The sequence below is a fragment of the Phacochoerus africanus genome, chromosome 11, assembly GCF_016906955.1.
Source record: "Phacochoerus africanus isolate WHEZ1 chromosome 11, ROS_Pafr_v1, whole genome shotgun sequence".
In the NCBI taxonomy this organism is placed as follows: domain Eukaryota; kingdom Metazoa; phylum Chordata; class Mammalia; order Artiodactyla; family Suidae; genus Phacochoerus; species Phacochoerus africanus.
Window position 1 is genome coordinate 105,483,368 of NC_062554.1, and position 21,893 is coordinate 105,505,260.

Sequence of the window (21,893 nt, forward strand, 5' to 3'; positions counted from 1 at the left end):
CTATTTTTATAAAGGAACCCATTAGGGGACATTCAACTCTTATAACTCAATTTCCACGTCTTTAGAGGTCCAAAGGTTTAAGCAATGAATCCAAACATGTTAGATAGGAATATTATAGTACAAAAAAGAATGAAAGTTAATTTTATAGATCTGCACCAAATCATTCTACCTACTAAGAGAAATTTCCTAGAATTATTGTGTAGTGATAGACTCATGACATCCATTTCCTTAGACAATGTACAATCAAGAAAAAAAGACTTAAATTTTCAGAGTGCCAAATAACCATGCCCTCTCTTAATTATATTTTCAAAGAAAGGATTAAATCTCCTTTCTGAAAAATGCTAGTTATTAAAATTATAATACATTACAACAAATTACTTTGACTTGCTATAGATTCTAGATACTCACGATTTGTCACCAGACAGAAGAGTTGTAATTATAGTTGGCCCCTGAACAAGAGTTTAGGGGTGCCCACCCTCTACACAGTCAAAAATCCACATATAGTCGGCCCTCTATAACTACAGTTCCACATCTGAGGACTCGACGCACCAATTGTGTTGCACTGTAGTACTTACTATTGAAAAAACTCCACGGTTAAGTGGACCGTGCAGTTCAAACCTGTGATGTTCAAGGATCAACTGTATAGTCTAATCTTCTATTCAAATTCCAAGCAAGAAATTTTGAACTAAAAGCAAAACCAAAATACATAGATCAAAACATGAAACAATTTTTTACCTCAAGAATGTAGTTCCATCCCTTTTCATTAAAGACATCATCTTGGAAATGCTCTTTGTACACCTCTTTGGCTTCTTGGATCTTCTCTTTGGTCACTACTTTACCTAAAAGGATAAACATCTCCTGTTTACATTTCTAAAGGCATGATGTGAGTTGCTGAGTTGTCATAGGATTAACGTCTCCAGCTATTTCACCCATTCTATGGATTAAAAAACAAGAACTGAGAGGTTAAATGATTCACCGAGAGTCAACAGCACAGCCATAAAAGGAATTTGCACTTCCTAGCTAATAAACGTCAATTTATTTGAAAAGCAGATTTACAGTAGAAGAAATTATTTCACGATTACTACTTTTTTAAAATCACCGTAATAAATTAAATTCTAGAGATTTAAACAAAAAAATCTCTATTATTAATTTATAGTCTTCAGATTTAAGAGTAAGCCTGACAGGTGAACCTGCTCACTTTATTCATAAAGGAAATCTCTGGGGTTGATAATCCAATTATTTTTGAAATTCTTTTGCCCCCCAAATACACTTTTAGTTGATTTATTTGTAAAATGAGGTAATAGTAGAGTGCCTACTTACAAAGTGGTTGTAAGGACTAAGTTAAGACATATGAACTAAAGCATTTAAAATAATGCTTGCCTACAATAGACAATTAATATATTTTAGCTATAATCAATAATAAGTTAACATTTTATAAAGTTTTTTTAGCTATGGAAAACTGAAGTGTGACATCAGTCTTTGGTAACTTTATATAAGATCGCTAGCAAACTCATTTAAAATATCTTGGCTAATCTTGTTGCAAAAAGTACTTTTGATATCCATGTGTGTTTTCAATAATATAACACATCTGAACGGTCTGATCTTAAAACTGCCAAGGTTATAGAAGGTGATTATGTGCATAAAATTCAACTTAATCAGGATTCAATTCTGAGATTACTTATCGCTGAAAAGGTTAGAGACGGAATTTTCCAAAATGTGTAACAACTTTGGAAACTTTTTCCCTCAAAATACCACCACAAAATAGATTAGAAAAAAATTTTCAAAGAAGCACAGAAATTATTTGGGGTTTTTTTCCCCTGCTTTAAAATGCATTTGAGACTAAGTCCACTGTTACCAAGTTGTTTTGAAAAACAGGTCTTGAAGGTAAAACTGAAAATCAGAAACATTCTAATTATAATTGAAAGCATAATTCTTTTATTATTATTATTATTTTTGGCTTTTGTCTTTTTAGGGCCGCACCAGCACCATATGGAGGTTCCCAGGCTAGGGGTCCAATCGGAGCTGTAGCTGCCAGCCTACACCACAGCCACAGCAATGTGGGATCTGTGCCGTGTCTGCGACCTACACCACAGCTCATGGCAACGCCAGATCCTTAACCCACTGAGTGAGGCCAGGAATCGAAGCAGTGTCCTCATGGATACTAGTCGGGTTAGTTAAACCACCGAGCCACGACAAAATGAGTTCCTAGGTCAGTAACAAATTGTTTATTTTGAACTAATGACTAAAGCCCATTAACAAACCAGATTAGCGTCAGAAATTATTTACTTTTCTAAATTCATTCCCAAACTTCAGTTTCAGAAAAATCTTCCTCGTATCTGACCACCAAACACATACATCAAATTATAAGATTTAATGCTTTCAAATTAAAAATTTCTAAAAATTCCAAAGAACGTCTAGTTAAAGTAATTAAATAAATGACAAAATTAGACTATTCAAAAGGTTACTTTGAATAGAATATAACAATATAGGAGAAAAACTATTAAGAGGTATATAAAATCAGTGTTTTAAAAGTATTAGGAAAAATAATACCTTTTAAGTACTTATTAAGAATGTACTGCAACCCATAAAATACTGTTTCCTCATATTTCACTTTCCTTATTTTGGAGTTTTCTGTCTTCTTTTCACGGCATTCAAAGTAGGAATAAACTTTGCTTGTGTTGGGTGGGTACTGTTTATAATGAGTAACCTATATGAAAGAGAAATACATGAGTTAGAAAACACCAGAAGAATGGAATGTAAATTACAACAAAAAGAGCTTGAAATTATTTAGAACCAGAGAAACTGTATTTATTTTCTACTGATCAGCTTCTTTTCTTGGCTATAAAGAATAAAAAGCAAGTATCATACTTATTAAGACGGTTTTAATAGTTCAGTGTCTTAAATTCAAATCTGCAGGAGAGTATTAAATTTTACAAATAGACTGGACTTAAGAAAATACAAGGTCTCTAAGCAGGACACTTGGGGAAAAAATACAAAAAAAAGGTGTCTCATGTACTCTTGGGGAACAGTCTTCACTGGGAAAGAGAGAAGCAGCTGCCTGGAGGGGATAAACATGCTATAAAAGAATGAATGGAAAGCAGAATTTGGTACTTTTACTATCTAAATGTGGAACATTGACAAGTCAATAATCAATGACTTTCCACGACTGAAAGAGGTACTGAAAATGATCCCTTCTAGTCTTCCTGGTGACACTGCAAAAGCCTAGATGGAAGCAAAAGCAGGACTGGGGGGAAAAATCCTGTTTTGTAATCTTTCTTTCTCTCAAATTAGCTCTGAATTGGGAAACAAATGCCTATACAATGCAACATTAAATCCTTGTGTATTTAAAAATATGAAGAGGTTTTACCACCAAGTTCTTTTCCATGAATTTGGTTAAGAGCCACTGTCGAAAATTTGTCTGTTTTTGTTTTAAGGAAAAAAAAATGTGGGTGTTTTCATAATTTGAATTTTATTATATTTTAATAAGGTTACAACATTTTACTAATAAAACATAACTGAAGAATAGTGTTTTATTTTCCCATTTGAAAGAATAAGAATAATGATGCCTTAAAGCTTAAGGATAGCGTGGTGGGTCAGGGTAATGATGGAATAAATCTTTGCAGACCGAGTTTCATGAATGACCACTATGAACATAAACCATATTTCCTGTACAGCTCTGATCTCAAGTTTAGGACAACTAATGTTTTCCTTGTTTGGCTGGACAATCTCAATCCTAGTAAAACCCGGCTTTAACCTAAAGAATCTTAGTGGCTTGATACAAAATTTTTTAAATGAACACAGGAAAAAAGTCACAAATGGTTTAAAATATGTTTCTTTTCCAATAGAATCAACCTGCAACTCTATAAAAACAGCACCCTGATTCTGCTCATAGGTAATCTTGGAGGTGAACCTTTACGTTAATATGTGGTCTGACTGCCTAAGTCAGGTAAGAGAGTTCGAACTTTCTGTTTTGCTCAGGTACAACAAATACCTACTATATTACAAGGTATAGGAAGGCCTTATCAAAACCTAGAAGTAGGAGTTCCTGCTGTAACACAGCAGGTTAAGGATCTGGCACTGTCTCTACAGCAGCCTGGGTTGCTGCTAGGCACGGGTTTATCCCCAGCTCAGCACAGTGGATTAAGGATCTAGCATTGTCACAGTCAAGGAATAGGTTACCATAGGTTATGGTATAGCACCTTAGATTCTAACCCTGGAGTAGGAACTTCCATATGCTACAGGGGTAGTAAAAACACAAAACCAGAAAACAATCTAGAAGTATGTCAGTTTTTTAAAGTTAGAACCCAGAGACTCATACCACTGTAAGTTTAAGATTTAAGAAGTAGCTAAGTGAAATAGCTATACAGAATTCAGAGCAATTAAATCTACTAGCCAATTCACTAAAATCTACACATGACCTAAACATATATATGAATGTTACTATAGTAACAAATGGCTACTACTTCAACTATTCTTAAATAGTTAAAACATTAGAAAAAGATATCTCCACCTGAAAATGTACCCAAGATGCATATAAAAACGAAAATGTCCAGTTTATAATCTAAATAACTCCAACTCCCTTAGTGGGAATGAGCAGTGAGGTGGAAGAAGAGTCAACTATAATGAGGTAAAATTTGAATAAAGGAAATCCGATTCATGACTGTGACTCTCAATGGTCTGACCTTCTTTATTTCAGTTACTTAATGGTGCATCTTTATAAATTTACGTTTTCTATATCAGATTCAAAAGTGTTAGAAAGCAAATGAATTATTTTCACCTTCTGAGTAGACCAAGCAGTCAAAAGCAGAATGGAAATGTCCCTGAGCTTTTTTAACTCCATCTTGGTCTAAAAGTATACTAAAAGTTCAGTTCCTGTTCTGGATGATAATTATACAGGTCTATAATTTTAAAGCTTTATTCAGCTGTGTTCCTTCATTACTGGGACTTAAGGCCTTTTCATAAATATTCACAATGCCTCTGAAAAACATTATTTAAAATACAAGATTGTCTAGGGTTAATTAGAAATGAAGTATGACTTCTAAAATCTTCTTTGTGGAGAAACTTAAGATAACTTTTAGCATTTAGCTAAAGAATCTAAGTCATCTAAGGCAAACCCTCCGGCAATTAACTATGAAACATAATTTACTATGAACCAACTACTAACACCCAATATATTTATAGAGGAAAAAAAAAATATTCAAACCTATTTATATTGGCATATACACAATGTTTTAATGGGAAAAAGTTTTTAAACAAAGTAAATATTATTCTAAGAATATAGCCAATATATTTTCTAGTTTTGCAAGGTTCACTGTCATCTTCATCTTACTTTCTGCTAGTCACTCTGAACCCTTGGAACTTTCATCAGAAAATTAGATGATATAACAGAAATTTAAATCAATAAATTGCTGTAAATAGTTCATTCATTCACAAATATATACTCTATACCTACTGTGTATCAGGTACTGTTTCAGATGCTGATGATGAGTAAGTAAAATTGACTGATATGGTCCCTATTCTCACAAGGCCAGTCAAGGGCTAAGAGGTCAGAGAGAAACAACCAATACATAAACAAAATAATTTCACAGCCTGATGGGTGCTATGAAAAACTGAAAAAAAGAAAAAAAGAAAAAAAAAAAGATGGACTAAAGGGGCCCTGGGAGACTACTTTAAATGGAAGGTCAGGAAGGCTCCTCTGAGATAGTGACATGTGGACAAGATCTAAATAATAAAGAGACAGGAAACAATCTTGACTTCAGGGATAGAACAGAATGAAGACCACTGTGGTAGGTGCTGAGAGAATGAGGAGGGGAAGGTCACATGGTAAGGTCACACAGATGTATGGACAAGATTTTGTAAGGCCCACAGGCTGCTAAGGCGCCTGAATTTTACATCAAGCGCATTGGGAAGCCATCCGTATGCTTTAAGCTGGAGTGAGTATGATCTGATTTATATTTGACAAGGTTCAGCCTGGTAGAGGTGGAGAATGGATTACAGGGTGACCAGAGTGGACACAGAAGCATCAGTTAAGAGGCTATATTGCCCAAGACTAGGTTAAGTGAGAGACTGGCTCAGTATCTTTGGAGAAGTAGGCTGACAGAGTAGATGAGGGGGGATAAAAAGAAGAAGGAGTTAAGGTTGTCTCCTGGATTTTTAGCTTAAGCAACTGGATGAATAACAGTGCTCTTTACTGAGATGGGGAAAGCCACAGAAGGACTGGGTAATGAAATCAAGAGCTTAGTTTTAAACACGCTAAACGAATACTAACAAAAAGTTTCATGATGTTCGAAATTAAAGTGAACTACAAAAAGGGAGCTCTTAAATCACATTAATTATTTTACCTCATTGCTTTGACTTCAATTACTAGAGAAAATGATCGTACAATTTAAATTTATAAGATGAAGAGAAAATTACAAGTTTCTCATAATATTCTCAGCAAACATTACCCCCAAAATGTTTCCTAAACTGCACAGCCTTCCTGCAGCTAACAAAGCACTGCCAGTACATAAACATATGTGTGGTAAAGAAGAGAGGCACCCAGGAAAATGGAGCTCTTCTAATAAAACTTAACTTCACAGTTAGTTATGTGATTGATTTACTTCATGAAAAAGATAACCTTCTAAAACCTGCAATCCCAAGGTTAAATACCTTTGTATGACAATTAAAGAGAAGTATGAGAAATATTTAAATTGCACAGAATATTTCTGTGAGAGCAAAGTATAATTGTCCCCTGAGCTGTGCTAGATTTCCTATAAGGTTAATGTGATGTCTTCCCAAGAGCCTTTCTCCCACTATAGGATCAATGAACAAAGGCAACTACTACTCAACTGTTTTTACAGTTATAATCGTGAAGAAACCACCTGAAGCTAGTATTTTAACAACATCACATGTATATAAGAGAACATGGAGTAACTGACCCAAGGTCACAAACTAAGCTATGCCATCTATGTAATATCTAAGGGCACTAGTAAGAGGCACTTATACTGGCTAGGACTCTGCCTCTTCAAAGGTAATGTGCTAGAAATAGCAAAAATCACAACTGATTCTTTCTTCTTTTCAATCTATTCAAGATTGCTCAAGCCCTGAACTTCTGTTGCCACAGAAAATAATTCATTGCTATTTGGCTTTTTTTTTTTCTTTTTGGCCGTGCCTGTGGCATGAGAAAGTTCCAGAGCTGGAGATGGAACCTGCAGCACAGCAGTGACCTAAGCCATAGCAGTGACAATGCTGGGTCCTTAAGCTGCTGAGCCACAAAGGAACTCCACTATTTGGCTTTTGAAGCAATAATAACTTCAAAACACAATTTCAGAATTTTTGAATTATATCATCCTGAGGAAGGGGAGAAATTTCAAAACCAGCCATAATTATGCTTGCCTCTTCCCTTAAACCTTTTGGTACAGAGTTCTTGGCAACTTGTATGTTTTTTCTGCCACACCTTTAAGAGAGATTTCATCAACTGACAAAAAGTACACCAGCTTCTAATATTTTTGTTTTGCAAGATACACTACATTTCTTACTGACTAAAACAATCTTCCTATGAGATATATTCATGATTCAGATTTTGTTTCTGTTGCGTAAGGTCTTCCTATAATTTGTAACATAAAAGTTACTGGAAAAACTGCATCCTAAGAATACACAGGTACTTTCAGACATACAAAATGCAGCAGGACCACAATTCTCACAAGGCTCAGGCTGCCACGGGAGCAGCTGTGATGATACTTGAGTATGTGTTCAGAAGTGGTGAAAGAGAAGCTACTATGAAAAATAGGAACAGCTCAGAGGAAGACACTGGGCAGCTAAAATCCCCAGCAGGACTAACTTGCCCATAAGATGATTTTCATCTATCTCTAAATCTTTTCCTCCAAAGAACCCAAACTTAAGATTCGTTACTCTGCCACTAATGAGGAAGCAAACTCTTTTTTAAAAAAAAGGTGCCTTGGGTGCTTCATCACTGTAAATTATAGTCTTTTTTAACTTCTGAACTCAACTTTTACCCATCCTAGACTGTAAAGGACATCTTTTGTCTTTTATAATACTGAATAGGTTTCTGACATTTATTAAATTAATGGATTAAAATGTGCTGAGGTCCAGATAACCAGTTTACAAATGACCTTTTGAGAAGCAACCCACACTGGACAGCACATTTCAACTAACATGTGACGTGGTTAAAACTGTAAATTGCTTATGGATTACTTTCACGCACTATATTATTTTTCCCACAAGGACCCAATTGACATCTTCTATTTTAATCTACTAATAGGTAAAATGTTAAGAAATGTTGAAAACTATTCTCTGCTGTAGTTTATCTACATAGAAAGGGAAAGAACAATGGAACCGAATGAATCTTTTAATGATCCACAGTTATTTGGAAACTAATCGATGGTTATCCCAGAGAGAAGTGAAAAAAATGCCCTGTTTCCTTTACCAAGTGTTCTAAATGCTTTTTATGCACTGCAATGGTTAAGGCCAGCCTAAATGCACCACCTTTCTCTAGCTGGCTTAGCACAATGTAAATAAAACCCAGTAGATAATTTTGCTTTAAATCATTCTGAAAATATAAATGATTACCTCTTAGGATTATATCTGTTTTTAAAATTTGTATTAAGAACCCAGGATGAAAACAGAACAACCACATTTACCTATTTTCTAGTTCATCAAAATGCATAATAAAGTATGAAATTACAGAAATGAATATATATTTTGGTCCAAATTGTCCTAAACCTTCTGGAAAGGATACAGGTGAAAACGAAATCCCAACATGTGGTCATGTGCTTGGACACTATTCCACCTATTTGCAAAACACCATTCTTGGTGCCTAGACAGCCAATGATCCTTTCTTCAGTTCTAGAAAAAAGAAATCAACAATATTCTGCTCTCTTCCAGTTACACATCTAAAACTACTGGCTCCCTACTTTAATTGGCCAATAGTTTATAAGTACTGGTAAGGACATATATGTAACATTCTCATGTAATGTACAAATAAAAGTAATTTCACTCCTTCTAGACTCAAGATTACCATTTCTATCCCTTCTTCATCTAAGAAGATAAAAAGGCAAAAATGATAAACAGGCTATAAGGACCACTAAAAATGTAAGGAAAATGAAACGTAAAGACTAAATTGTGAGCATGAAATACACAATCTATCTTACTGTACTGCTCTAAGCCACTGGTATAAGACATATCAACCTGAACAAATCCTCCTGAGGAAATTTGGGGGAGGGGGTTATGAAATTTCTTATTAAGGTAAAAATGTCCTAAAAAGGTTCTGAAGTAGAAAGGGGACAAACACACCAACCTGAACTGAAAATGGACAGGAATAAACTTTATTAAAAAAATGTAAATTCTGGAGTTCCCGTCGTGGTGCAGCAGAAATGAATCTGACTAGGAACCATGAGGCTGTGGGTTGCATCCCTGGCCTCACTCAGCGGGTTAAGGATCTGGCATTGTGTGAGCTGCGGTGTAGGTCACCGACGCGGTTCGGATGTGATATTGCTGTGGCTGTGGTGTAGGTTGGCAGCTGTAGCTTGACTGGACCCCTAGCCTGGGAACCTCCATACGCCATGGATGAGGCCCTAAAAAGAAAAAAGAAAGAAAATTCTAATAGTGCAGGTAAGTATGCCTTGCTAGCAGAATAGAAAACTTCACGCTAGAGGGACTACAAACTAAAAAAGCTTGCACTCTGCTTTGTTTTTAAAAGTTGGACCAACCAATCTCAGTTTACATTTCCCGTTTTCAACAAAATCATAAGTTACTACATTAAAAAATTTGAAAATGATTTTAAAGATTTAGTTAATAAGGTTCTGGAAAAATATGAATGAGACCATTCTAAAAATACTCAAAATACTATGAATGAACTAAGTGACGAAAAGAGCATAAGTAAACCTCTATGATCTCCTGGCAATTGTGTAGAATTCCACTTCAAAAGTCCATTTAAAAGACCACTTGTTAAAGAAACTTGGTTCTAATCCATCTAAATTATCACAAGTAGAATATTAAATCAGCTGGAAAGAACACAATATAAAACTTAAGTAAAATGGGATTCTCCAAAATACTTTATTGGAATTAAAAAAAAAAAAAAAAAACCCAAAGCAACAAAATCACAAAACCCCAAACTAAAAACGTCATGCTTTAATCACTATATTCTGAACTCTCGTGCTGTTCACAGTAAAAACTAAAATTTATCTTACGAAAGTGGGGTTTCCAAGCTGACAGGTCATCTTTTAGGTGTCCTGGCTAACAAAATTTCTCAGCAAAGTATAGTCCAGTTTACTTCATATAATTTGGATACTAGGGGAAAAACCATTTGCCGGATTTGTCTCTAATCACTCTTCCCTTTTTACTAATGTACATGAGCTTCAAATAAAACGAGGTAGCTATACGTGCAAGGGTCCAATAGGTTTAGTAACACAAGGTTGTGCCGCTTTTCCCTCAACAAGTTCTCTAGGGTTAACTACAGTTCATTTAACTACTTGTGTTTCACTTTCTTTTTCACAGAAATCCTGCAGTGGTCCTAATGGGATAATGGCAGATTGGCTTTCGCAACAGGGGATAATAAGAAGCATGAGTGATTTACCAGCAGCAAAGAAGTTTGAAACGGAGCCCAGAGGAGTGGGAAGGGGGAATCCATCAGGGTGACCAGAGACTGATAGCTAAGTGTCCTCTGCGCCCGAGCCACAGGCAGAGGAACGTGGCTGGCTGCTCCCGCACCCCTGAAGAACCTGGCCCACCCCTTCCTTGGAAAGGAACGTACCTTCCCACTTAGGGGGTGGGCTCACACGACACACCTCAGCGGGGGAAACCCCACTTCTCAAACCTCGTTCCCCGTCTCTACGGCAAAATCATAGCGGCCGTTACCTAACTGACCCGGCTCCTCCAGCGAGCCCTCGCCCAGGCCGGCCCTGCCCTCCCCGGCCCGGGGCCAAAAGGCCGCGCTCCTGGGGAAGGCGTGCGCTCAGCCGGTGACGCCCCAGCCTGCCCGCCGGCCCGCAGAACCCGCACGAGCCCCCGGCGGCGGGCGCGCGGCACCGGCCCGGGCCAGCCTCAGCCCCTCGCCGCGCACCTCCGACCACGCACCCCCAGGCCCCGCCTCCTGCCGTCCATCCCTCCATCCCTCCACCTCCTCGCCACTGCGGCGCCAGCCTCACCTGCCCGGTCCCGCCGCCACCACCGTCCGCGCCTTCCCTTGGGGCCGCCTCGCGCCACGACCCCAGCCCCGACACCCCGCCCCGCGCTCGTCCCCGACGCGCCCTCTCTTCCTCCGTCACCTGCCCCCTCCTCGAGCCTCTACCTTGTACGAGTCGGTGGCCAGGAGGATGTTGAATTCGGCTTCTGCCGCAGCATTCATCTCGGGCCGGAGTGTGGGGGCCACGCGCCGCGGGCTGCCCGGCGCGGCTGCGAGGAAGGAGAAAAATGGGCTTCACCGCGCTCCGTTGCTTAAGTCACCGCTCGGTCGGAGGGGGAGGGGGAGTGGAGGGGAAAACGGAGCGGGGAGGAGGGGCCAGAGGAGGGCGGGCCTGGGAGCCGTGACGCGGCGAGGGTGGCGGCAGTGTCGGAGCGGCGGCGGAGGCGGTAGCGCACTCACACTCAGGGGACTCCGGCGATCTCCTCACCCCGGTTCCCCGCCCCCGCCCCATCGCCCCGGCGGGGACGCTAGAGGCGGGGCGCGGCCGCGCGTGCGCAGCGTGCAGGGGGAGGGGCTGGGCGGGGAGGACGTGAGGCACGCGCTCTTTCTCGGAGACGCCCACCCCGGGAAGCCTGAGGCTGCGGGGCTGCCCTGGCCCGTGACCCCGGCGCCCGCCTAGCTTACGTCTCTCGGCCCCGCGCAGCGGGGCGGGGCCGGGAGGGGGCGTTCCCAGGCTCGCCACTCTTGCGATTAGCCGGTTCGCCTGTCCCGCTGGTACATTCCTGTCCTACCCAGTCCTGGCCCTTTTTTCAGAGTCCTCCTGAAGTCACGCCACCCGGCTGGGGGCCGAGGAGCCTCCCTCTGCTCATCTTCCCGTTCCCCTCGCGCAGTTACTCACCTTTGTCTCTGGCTTGGATTAAGGATGGAACCTTTTGCCTCCATCCCTTGTGTCCCTTCTGGTCCTCCTAACCCTCTCTTTAAAATCTGAACAGCTGAAGTGAGGAATAAAAAGAGCTGAGGAGCCGCTTTATAATCTGACGCATCGCCCTCGCTTTCCTCCGGCTCAGTGGCTGAGCCCTTTGATCCTCTTGGGGAGGTTTTGACTTTCCCCGATAAAATAGCCTGCGCCCAAAGTTGGGGGCTGAATTCAGTCCTCACAGATAATGAGAGGACAAGAACTCGTTGAATCTAATATTGCTGAGAAGTATACGGCAAAGGGCCAAGTCTTTGACAAGGTGCGAGACTGACTTTTATCATTATAATTGCTCAATCTTGGGAAACGGGTTGGCAACTTGGAAAAAAAAAAAGCAAAAAACAAAGTGAAACGACGTCGGATGACTTCATCTAAAGGCAAACCATCCATTTGCGCAGTTCTCATACGTGGTTGCATTTTTGAGTAAAACCAAGATTCCCTTTGTCTCTGGGATCAGCAGCTGCTTGTGTTTTTATTTTATTTTTTTAGATTTAGGTTTTACAAGATAGAAGTTGCTGGGGAAAGGGAATTTAATGAAAATTGGAAGAACTTTATAGATTGTAGTTCAAGCTAGTGGAAGTCTCATTTTATGCGGGAGGGGGTGGGTGTGGAGGCTGTGAATTAAGAGAAATTCATCATCCGAAAAGAGACCGATTCAGTTAAAAGCAACTTCAGTTCAGATGATGTCTTGGAGTCAGTACACATTGCTGACAGTCGCCTCCATCTATAGGTGGACCCCTTACAGGCAAAGATCACAGAAGTGGTGAGAAATCCCTGGGAACTCACCAAGGTAGTGAATAATTCTAATGCATTTAGGATTATTTTCAACAACAAAGTTTAAAACAGACGAGGCTTTTTGGGTTGACCTTACCTGTGTTTACTAGGGAAAATTACTTTTGAAAATATTTAAATAATTAAAATTATTTAGGGAGATTTTGTTACATTACTTCAACCAGTACAATTCAAAGAAGAAAAATGATCGTTTTGCTCCTTTTAATGTGGTGCCTTTTTTCTTCATTCATTGAAACTTTCTATAATCTACTTAAATGACAAATGCGTTTTGCTTAGCTTCCTGGAATCCATGTATGTATAACTGACTCTTGTTCTATGCTGCCTCATATAGGGGAAAAAATAGGATTCTGATTACAAAGTGGGCTTCGTTTATGGTAGCATTTTTGGGTTTTTTTTTTTTTTTTTTAAAAGCAAAATGAAATTTGAACTCCCAGTCTTTGAGTTGAATTTACAGTTTTAAGGTGAAAAAGCTTAATACAGTGCAAGTAAAAATATTTCTATTACACTGACATTGCTTGTTAAACACAGAAACAGTAGTAAGGCCTGCACTCATATTAACAGCTTAAGCCCTTAAAGAGGAAAATGAGGTCATATTACCAATAGAAAATCACCACTGGTTTAAGATAGAATTAGGCATGCTCTGTATGTAACTATATGGTTGAACAGGACCAGCTTTGAGTTAGTCAATATTTAGTACTATGAAATTATCACCAAATATAAAGTCAAGATTTCATTTTGAAATGGCCTCCCCTAAAAGACAATTTAACAGCTCGCATTTAGCATGTTTATCTCATAGCTTGTAAAAGATCTGAGAAATTGTTTTTCCTAGGTCCCCACGACATGACAAATGATGACAAATACAAAGATTCAAATGGGCCCCCTCACTTTATTCAAAGTTCTGGATTAGTTTGCCATTCCTACCAAACATCCAGTCAAGCAGGGTGAATTGGGTTCCAGCTCCTTGTTTATTTCCCCCAGCATGCTATGAACGGCCTTCGACTCATACACTGATCAAAGTGGGTGTTACTGTTCCATTCCTGTTTCCACACACCCTTCCAGACAACCTTTGGTACACCGTGTATTTCAAAGTTCCCTCGGATATTCTAATCAGACCTGAGTTCACCTCAGTGTAAAAACACTGGAGCAGAAGGTGCAGGAACTGACAACCCCTATCACCCTTCATAACTTTCTCAAGCCTTACCAAGCAGCAACAATGTCACAAAGACAAATTTAAAGGAGGTACTTAAACCTTTTTCCTATTCAAACTAACAGGACCCTTTGGGGATGCCCAAGAGTTCTAATTTCCTGAGGGAAAGGTCTCATCTACAGAAAGATAGGGGTCTTCGTGAGTCTGATTATCCTTGCTGCCCAGGCCTGAAACACTCTTTAATGACTCAGTTTGCTGGGTCCTCTACAACCACATAGAGACATGCAGAAAACGGCTGAGTCTGTCTTAAAGTGACCCACGTACAGGAAGAATTAGCACACATAACAGGGCTTGTTCATAGACATTCCATTTGGAAATGTCCTGGTACACTTTCTGTGGTGTCCTTGTGGTCTGACTACGCTACACTCTCCTGACCAACTATTTACTTGGTGTACATGTTATTGTTGCTATGTATAGAGAGATTTAGATGTCATAATTACTCATACATTTTGCTGGTGGCCACTTTAAGACTCAATGGCCAAAATCAGTGACTGAGAGAATGAAACTGTTAGAATTATGAAAGATGGTCTAGATCTTTTCATGCAGTGTTTTCCTGAGAGGGGTACTTATCGCTGATAGTAATATGAGAGGCATAGCAGTGGTACTCAGATAAGCATTGTATTTTATTTATTTATTTTTGGCCAAGGCCTGCAGCAGCTTGATGAAAGATCTCAGTTCTCAGACAAGGATTGAATCTGGGCTGCAATGGTGAAGGTGCCAAGTCCTAACCACTAGATCACCAAGGAATTCCCTAGGTAAACATTTTAAAATTCGATTATTATGTATTTATTTTCCATGAGTTTTAGAAAACTATAACTAACACATAAAACTCAATTTTTTCTTGGGAATTAGTATTCAGGATAAAGCCAAAGTCGAAGGGCACTTGGACTGATGAATCTTATTATTTTCCTTCTTTTCCTAACCTATAAGCTTCTTTCATATCTTCAACAAAAGATTTGTTTTCTTGAAAAAGCTAACCATGAAAGCCTACACGCGATATGTTTTCATTTATAGAAAATTCTAGAAAGGCCAAACTAGTATAAATAAAGCAGATCCATGATTGTCAGAGGCTAAGGCTAAGGGAAGCAGATTGACTGCAAAGCAGTAAGGAAAGGTTTAGGGGTGAAGGAAGTGATATTTGTGGTAGTAATTATACAACTGTCTGCATATGTCAGACATATTGAATTCTATACTTTAAATTAGTGATTTTGTTGTGTAGAAAATACACCTCGAGAAAATGAAATAAAGACTGGCTTTCTTGAAATCACTTAAAGTCATTTCCCCCTTTTTTCCCTTCCTGTTTTCTTCCATTTCCATTTCCATGTTTTATTTTTCCCATGTACTTTACAGGAATTGGAGGTGAACACCATTTTGCTCTCCTCGGGGAAAGGATAGTTGCTGAAGTTGCTGAACATTTACAGAAACCCAGTGCCAAAAGGAGTTTCCTACTATTGAATAGGAAGCAGAAAAAGGAATCCATTCATTCCAATATGATTCAGTTTGATAGGAAGTTATAAACACCTAGTATATGCATAGTAATGTACAAAGAAGCATGGAGACTTCAAAAAGATTTCTTTTGTCACATTTGTCATACATGTCCTTGGTTCTTTTCTTTTTCTTTTTGTCTTTTTGCCTTTTCTTGAGCCGCATATGGAGGTTCCCAGGCTAGGGGTCTAATTGGAGCTGTAGCCACAGCCACAGCAACGCGGGATCTGAGCCTCATCTGGGACCCACACCACAGCTCACAGCAACGCTGGATCCTTAACCCACTGAACAAGGCCAGGGATCGAACCTGCAACCTCATTGTTCCTAGTCGGATTCATTAACCACTGTGCCACAACAGGAACTCCTGTCCTTGGTTCTTTGCCAAAGCAGCTATGAAGGGAATGTGCTTTAGAGTTGGGGGGGAGACAAAACAATATAGGTAGTTAATTCATTATTCCCAGTATATTCAGCACTGGATTGTAAAGGCAAGATAAAACTGCTTACGGATATGATCCTTAAGTGCAGGAACAACTTCTGAGGAACAGTCAAGGCCTGGATAAAGATCAGCCAGCCCCCACCCAAAGTCCACACCCTAGATTTATTCTGTATCAAGAACTGCTCCACCTGTGAAACCTTAAATTTCAGCCTTGCCTTCTCTGGTCAATATATCCTGCCTTTCTAGTTGACTCAGTCTGCTCCTAGTGCTTTGTTGCCTGGCATTTGCCCATATGACTTTACTTTCCTCTTTATCTAGACCCAGCCCCATTCCTTCCACTGCCAATATCATCTCTGGCTCCTTATTTCCTAGCTGGTCCCCAGATTGTTCCTTTTTTTTTAATCCTTGGACCATCCAGGCTGCTGAGCACCAAAAGGAAACATCACACAGCCATGAATCTGCCATCAAGAGCCAGACAATATGATGCTGACTGGCAATCCTTTTATTCCCCCCATTCAGCATTCTTTCCCATTTTGCTCAGCAGTTTTTTAAAGTGTTTACCTTTCTCTTCAAACTCCATACACCCAAACAACTCCCTCCCTCTTAGCAGATGATAGAGTCCCCTATGTCAGTAAGAAAAAGCAAGGCCATCAGTGGGGACTCCCTATACTATTACTGCTATGAGAGCAGAGGTTTGTCTTATTTAGAGGTCGATTCTCAGAATCAACTCTAGTGCCAAGCATATAAGAGGGAGTTAGTAAATATTTATTGACTGAATGGAGCTCTTTTCTATCACCAACAAATGCAGGATGGGCCTTGTGGTAGATTGTATTCTTTGCCCATATTCAAAGCCCCTCTCTGTTGCATTGTTGATCCATACTCCAAGTCCCTCTTCTGCATCCCTTGTCCCTTCTATTGGATCCTGGGAGTTGCTTTAGCCATGAAATGTGAGCTGGACTGATGTGCATCACTTCCCCATGGGAGCTTTAAGAACTCAGGTATGGGAGTTCCTGTTGTGGCTCAGTGGTTAACAAATCCAACTAGGAACCATGGGGTTGTGGGTTCGATCCCTGGCCTTGCTCAGTGGGTTGAGGATCCAGTCTTGCCACGAGCTGTGGTGTAGGTTGCAGACGCGGCTTGGATCCTGAGTTGCTGTGGCTCTGGCGTAGGCTGGTGGCTACGGCTCTGATTCGACTCCTAGCCTGGGAACCTCCATATGCCATGGGAGCGGCCCAAGAAATGGCAAAAAGACAGGGAAAAAAAAAAAAAAAAAAGAACTCAGGTATGGCTGCCATTCTCTCTTTTCTTTCTGTCACCAAGACTGCAGTGGTCCAGATAGGGGCTGAGCCACAAGCCTAAATCCTGAAATGTGGACAACACGGAACAGAATCAGAACTGATTGGCACTGGATACGTGGTGTGAGTGAGACATCAACCTTTCTTGTTGTAAACCAGGATGTTTTTGGAGGTTGTTACTGCAGCCTAACCAGGTTTATCCTGACAAGATAAAGGCCTCCCCACACATTTTCTTTTTCTCCAGCTCAGGGTACGAGGTGCCCTTTCTTCTGCCCCTGGTTAACCTCCCTTACCTGTGCTATGGAGTCAGCTCTTGTCCCCTCCCCCCAATTTCCCTAGGTCCATTTCCTTAGTCATCACCCATTCTCTCTTCTGAACTTCACATGGCCCCTTTCTGCTGACTCCTTGGCATACAAACATATTCATATTCAGTCTCTCCCATCTTAAAACCAAAGACCCTACCCTTCTTTTCCAGCTATCACAATATTGCTCTCCTTTCCCCCCAAAAGATGTCTGCACCTCCCATCTCTACTTTCTTTCCTCAGTTTGTGTGGCATTGACACTCTGGACATACGATCTGGAAGATCCAATGCTTATATTTCACAGATATTCGCTAATAGCACTAGTAAAAACAAAACCATGTTTCTTTTCTTCATTTTACCATTATCCCTCTTCTTTTTCCCTCTGACACCCGGGTGAGAGCATTTTCTCCAAAGGAAGTCTGAGCCTATTATTTCACACACAGTTCCACCTGCCATAAAACAAGAAGAAACCACTTGTTATCTACCTGGAAATCGATCTGAGCCTGGGCTAGTTACCTCTTTCTTTCTCACTGGAGAGTTTCCAATTCACCTACAGCACCTGTGAATCAGAGGTCAAGGAACATCTTGGATCCCATCTTTAGTCCAAGGGTGTTAACCCTGAGAGCAACTCTCAGTCCTAATGAGCTTTCCCCCATTTTCCATTGGAGCCTGCTCTAAAATTCAGAATTCTGGAGTTGGGCACATGGGCTGAATTCCCCACAGAGATTTCCTGCTCCAAGTTGCATATAAGGAAATTGATCTGCCCTTCACATTCCTCTGGTCTCAGTAAAGATGAACAGGATCACTACCTTGAAAACTGAGCAGCATGTCTCTAGATCCTATTTAATTAAAATAACCCGATTTAATTAAATCCATGGCTCCTGCCAAGGCTTTTTGAATGTTCTGCTGAACCACACCTCTGACACGATAGACCCTTGCATAAGAGGTTGTTGTTCTAGATTTCCTTTTGTTTCTCCAGGTCACACCAACCATGTGGGATAATCAAGAACTTACGAAACACACAAAATGGTTTTGCATTTACAGTCTTCTCTTCCTTCTCCACGTTATCCCAGCTCCTCCCTTCCCATGGTTTCTAAGAGACTCATTTCGATGCATTGATCACTCTTGGATTGGGGGACACTCTCTCTGCTCTTTGCTCTGATGTGTGGGAGCCTCTTTCTAGCCTGCTTGTCATCCTGCTGCAGCCACATGTCCCACAGTTGTGCTCACATGGTGCCTTTGTACCTTGGTAAATGGTAGTGCTGGTTAAGGACTTTGGCCCACCAGTGATAATTGCTCAGAATACACCTTTAAAAAGAATTCTGGCTTTCATCAGCCTCTCATCTCAGACACTTAGAACGACTTCCCAAGGGCTTACCTAGAGGATGTTGGGAGGGTACCACCCGATTTTAATAAACAGATCTTCCTTCACTTTTCTCAGAAAGGATACTTTTTGTTGCATGTGACACAAATGCTAATAAAGGTTGCTTAAGGAATAGGGGTTTCCTTTCATCTACAACAGGACGTTGTAGACAATTATGAGATTACCTACTGAGTTTTTGACTGCTATCTGGATTTCTCCTTCCTGTGTCCTGATGCCTCCATGGACACCTGGTCCCAAATACTTCCATGATTATAAAAATTTGTTTCACTGTCCATCCTTCACTTTTGTTTTTGGAGCTTCCTGGAGATTTGCTTCGGACGAGTCTTTGCAGCTCTGAGTTTCCCCAACTTCATTTTGACTAGTGCTGGTTTTCTGTCCCCTGAGTGAGCTCTGATCCTGTATTTCTATAGTCAGAAGATACCTTGGGACCAGGTCTACACAAATCACGCTGTTGGGGAAAAAAAAAAATCTTTTTTGCAGATGAAACAATTTCTTTCCAATTTTTGGAAAATTTCATCTTGAGTAATTTTCTTCTTTTGGTGTTGTCTATTAATTGGGTAAAGCAAAGAAATAAAATATGTTTTTAGAAAATGACCAAGACCTTAATAAATAAGTTGGATATTTATTATTGATATTTTTTTATTTTAAGAATAGCTATTTCAAATGAAGAGAGAAGCAAAAGAGAAACTACTATATTCTTCATGTAAAACATAATTTAAAGGTATTTCCATGGTTCTAGACTGGTCTAGAGATAGTTCCATTGGGTTGCTTAAAGCTGATCAACCTACAGAGGATGGTGAAACTGACTAAATTGACACATAACAGACTGGTCTCCTTAAAGGAAAATTTAGTATATTGCCATATGAAATAAACTTGACTGGACAATGTGATCCTGTTATCTGTCCAGGAGGTTCCCTCTGAAAATCAGTTTACTTATCAAAAATTTGCCTGGCAGATACAGAACATGACACAGAGTGTTTGATGCTCTCAAAAGATGTCTCCATTAGGTCATCTAAGTCTGAGAAATTAGCTTGCTTTATTCTGGAGATGGTTTTATCCAGGTTCAGACTTTTGGTCTTCTAGAACCAAAACATTCTCCTCTTGGAGCGTCCTGAAGAATGGTGACAAATTCCACAGGTACCACTTCCATGTGCCAGGCAAGGTCCAGTGCAGTCGGAGACAAGGGACAGTTTCATTTTACATTAGTGGCATTTGAGCCATGTCTTCTTGACACGGGGACTGGTCATTTTCCAACTCCAACAACGCATTTGTTAACTGTCTTTTTTGCTAGTGGTGTTAGGATTACATTCTATTTTCACTTTCAGATCTTTTTCCCTATTCTGCTCCCATTTTCTGGATATTACAGTGCAGCCTTTCATGTGCCAACAATATTCAAGTTTTAAGAATGACTTTAAAGCTCTGTGCCAGAACCACTACATTTACTAAGAATTCACAAGTTCTTCTCAATGAAATTATTCAAACTAATTATTGATGTGTGTGACTCTACTGAAATGTGATGACTTACATAATTTGGGAGGGTATAAAAGCCCCACAGGCCCAGAATTCCAATTAGTATATGGATCTTGTTAAAAATCAAAGAGGAAATAAACTTATACCAATTACACTTATTTAATTCTAATTATTTTTATCTATTTAGAAGTTTGTATTATTATTATTATTTTTGTCTTTTCGAGGGCTGCTCCCGCAGCATGTGGAGGTTCCCAGGCTAGGGGTCCAATTGGAGCTGTAGCCGCCGGCCTACGCCACAGCCACAGCAACGCAGGATCCCAGCCGCGTCTGCCACCCACACCACAGCCCAAGGCAACACCAGATTCCCCAACCCACTGGGCAAGGCCAGGGATCGAACCCGCGACTTCATGGTTCCTAGTCAGATTCGCTAACCACTGAGCCATGATGGGAACTCCTATTTGTATTATTTTTGATCTTGTGACAAAGGCTGTGCCGCTAGGGATATAAAAGTGGAAAGCTGAAAATTATGCCATAAATTTGATCATGTACTTGTTGATCTTTTATACATGAATTAAAGCTTTTAAAAATTAAATGACTGTGGAACATATAAGTTATCTTGAACATTTATAGAACTCAGAAGTATACAGCATAAAATGTGTTAGGTGATTTTTATGTTCTGGTTTGCTATAAATTTCTGTTTTTTTAAATATGAATGAGCATTGACTTTTCTAAAATACTATTTTCTCCTTTAATCTTTTAGTGCAATAAATTACAGAGTGATTTCCCAATATTGAACTGAACTTGTTTACCTGGAATAAACATTACCTTGCTCATGTTGTATTATTTAATATATTCCTATATTCAATTTGTTACTGTTATACTTAGGACTTTAACAGGTGTGTTCCAGAATGATACTAGCCTAGAGTTTTCTTTTCATTTTTTTTCTTTTTAGGGCTGCACCTGATGCATATGGAAGTTCCCAGGCTAGGGGTCGAATCAGAGCTGCAGCTGCAGGCCTAAGTCACAGCCGCAGCAACATGGAATTCAAGCCTTCTCTGCCACCTACACCACTGCTCATGGCAATGGCAATGCTGTATCCTTAACCCACTGAGTGAGGCCACGGTTCAAACTTGCATCCTCACAGACACTCTGTCAGGTTCTTAACCCACGGAACCACAAGAAAACTCGCTTTTCTTTTTTACTATTATACCCTTGTCTACTCTTAATATTACAGCAATACTGGTCTCCAAGAATGAGTTGAGAAACTTTGCACATTTTCCTGTGTTCTAGAAAATTTATACAACATAACAGTTTCTTGTTAGAATTCTTCTTTAAAGGAACTGGGCCTCCTGCATTTTCATTGTTTGTTTGTTTCTTATTAATAACTTTTTTATTATTGAGAATTTTAATCATATACAAAGTAGAGA

The 21,893-nt window shown here is 39.9% G+C and overlaps 1 protein-coding gene across 2 annotated transcripts in view; it reads right to left on the bottom strand.

Moving 5' to 3' along the window:
- The window catches only part of NAMPT (nicotinamide phosphoribosyltransferase), a 39,003-nt gene extending 27,328 nt beyond the window's left edge, over positions 1–11,675 (bottom strand). The window contains exons 1-3 of one of the 2 annotated variants that reach the window (XM_047751888.1): positions 11,288–11,675; positions 2,551–2,707; positions 736–839 (exon numbers count right to left, since the gene is read on the bottom strand). In XM_047751888.1, coding sequence (XP_047607844.1) covers positions 736–839; positions 2,551–2,707; positions 11,288–11,344 — 318 coding nt within the window. In that variant the 5' untranslated portion in view covers positions 11,345–11,675. Of the gene's footprint in view, positions 1–735; positions 935–2,550; positions 2,708–11,287 lie in introns of those variants that run through there. The other variant, XM_047751889.1, reaches the window with a different exon arrangement.
- Positions 11,676–21,893: the final 10,218 nt, after the last annotated feature.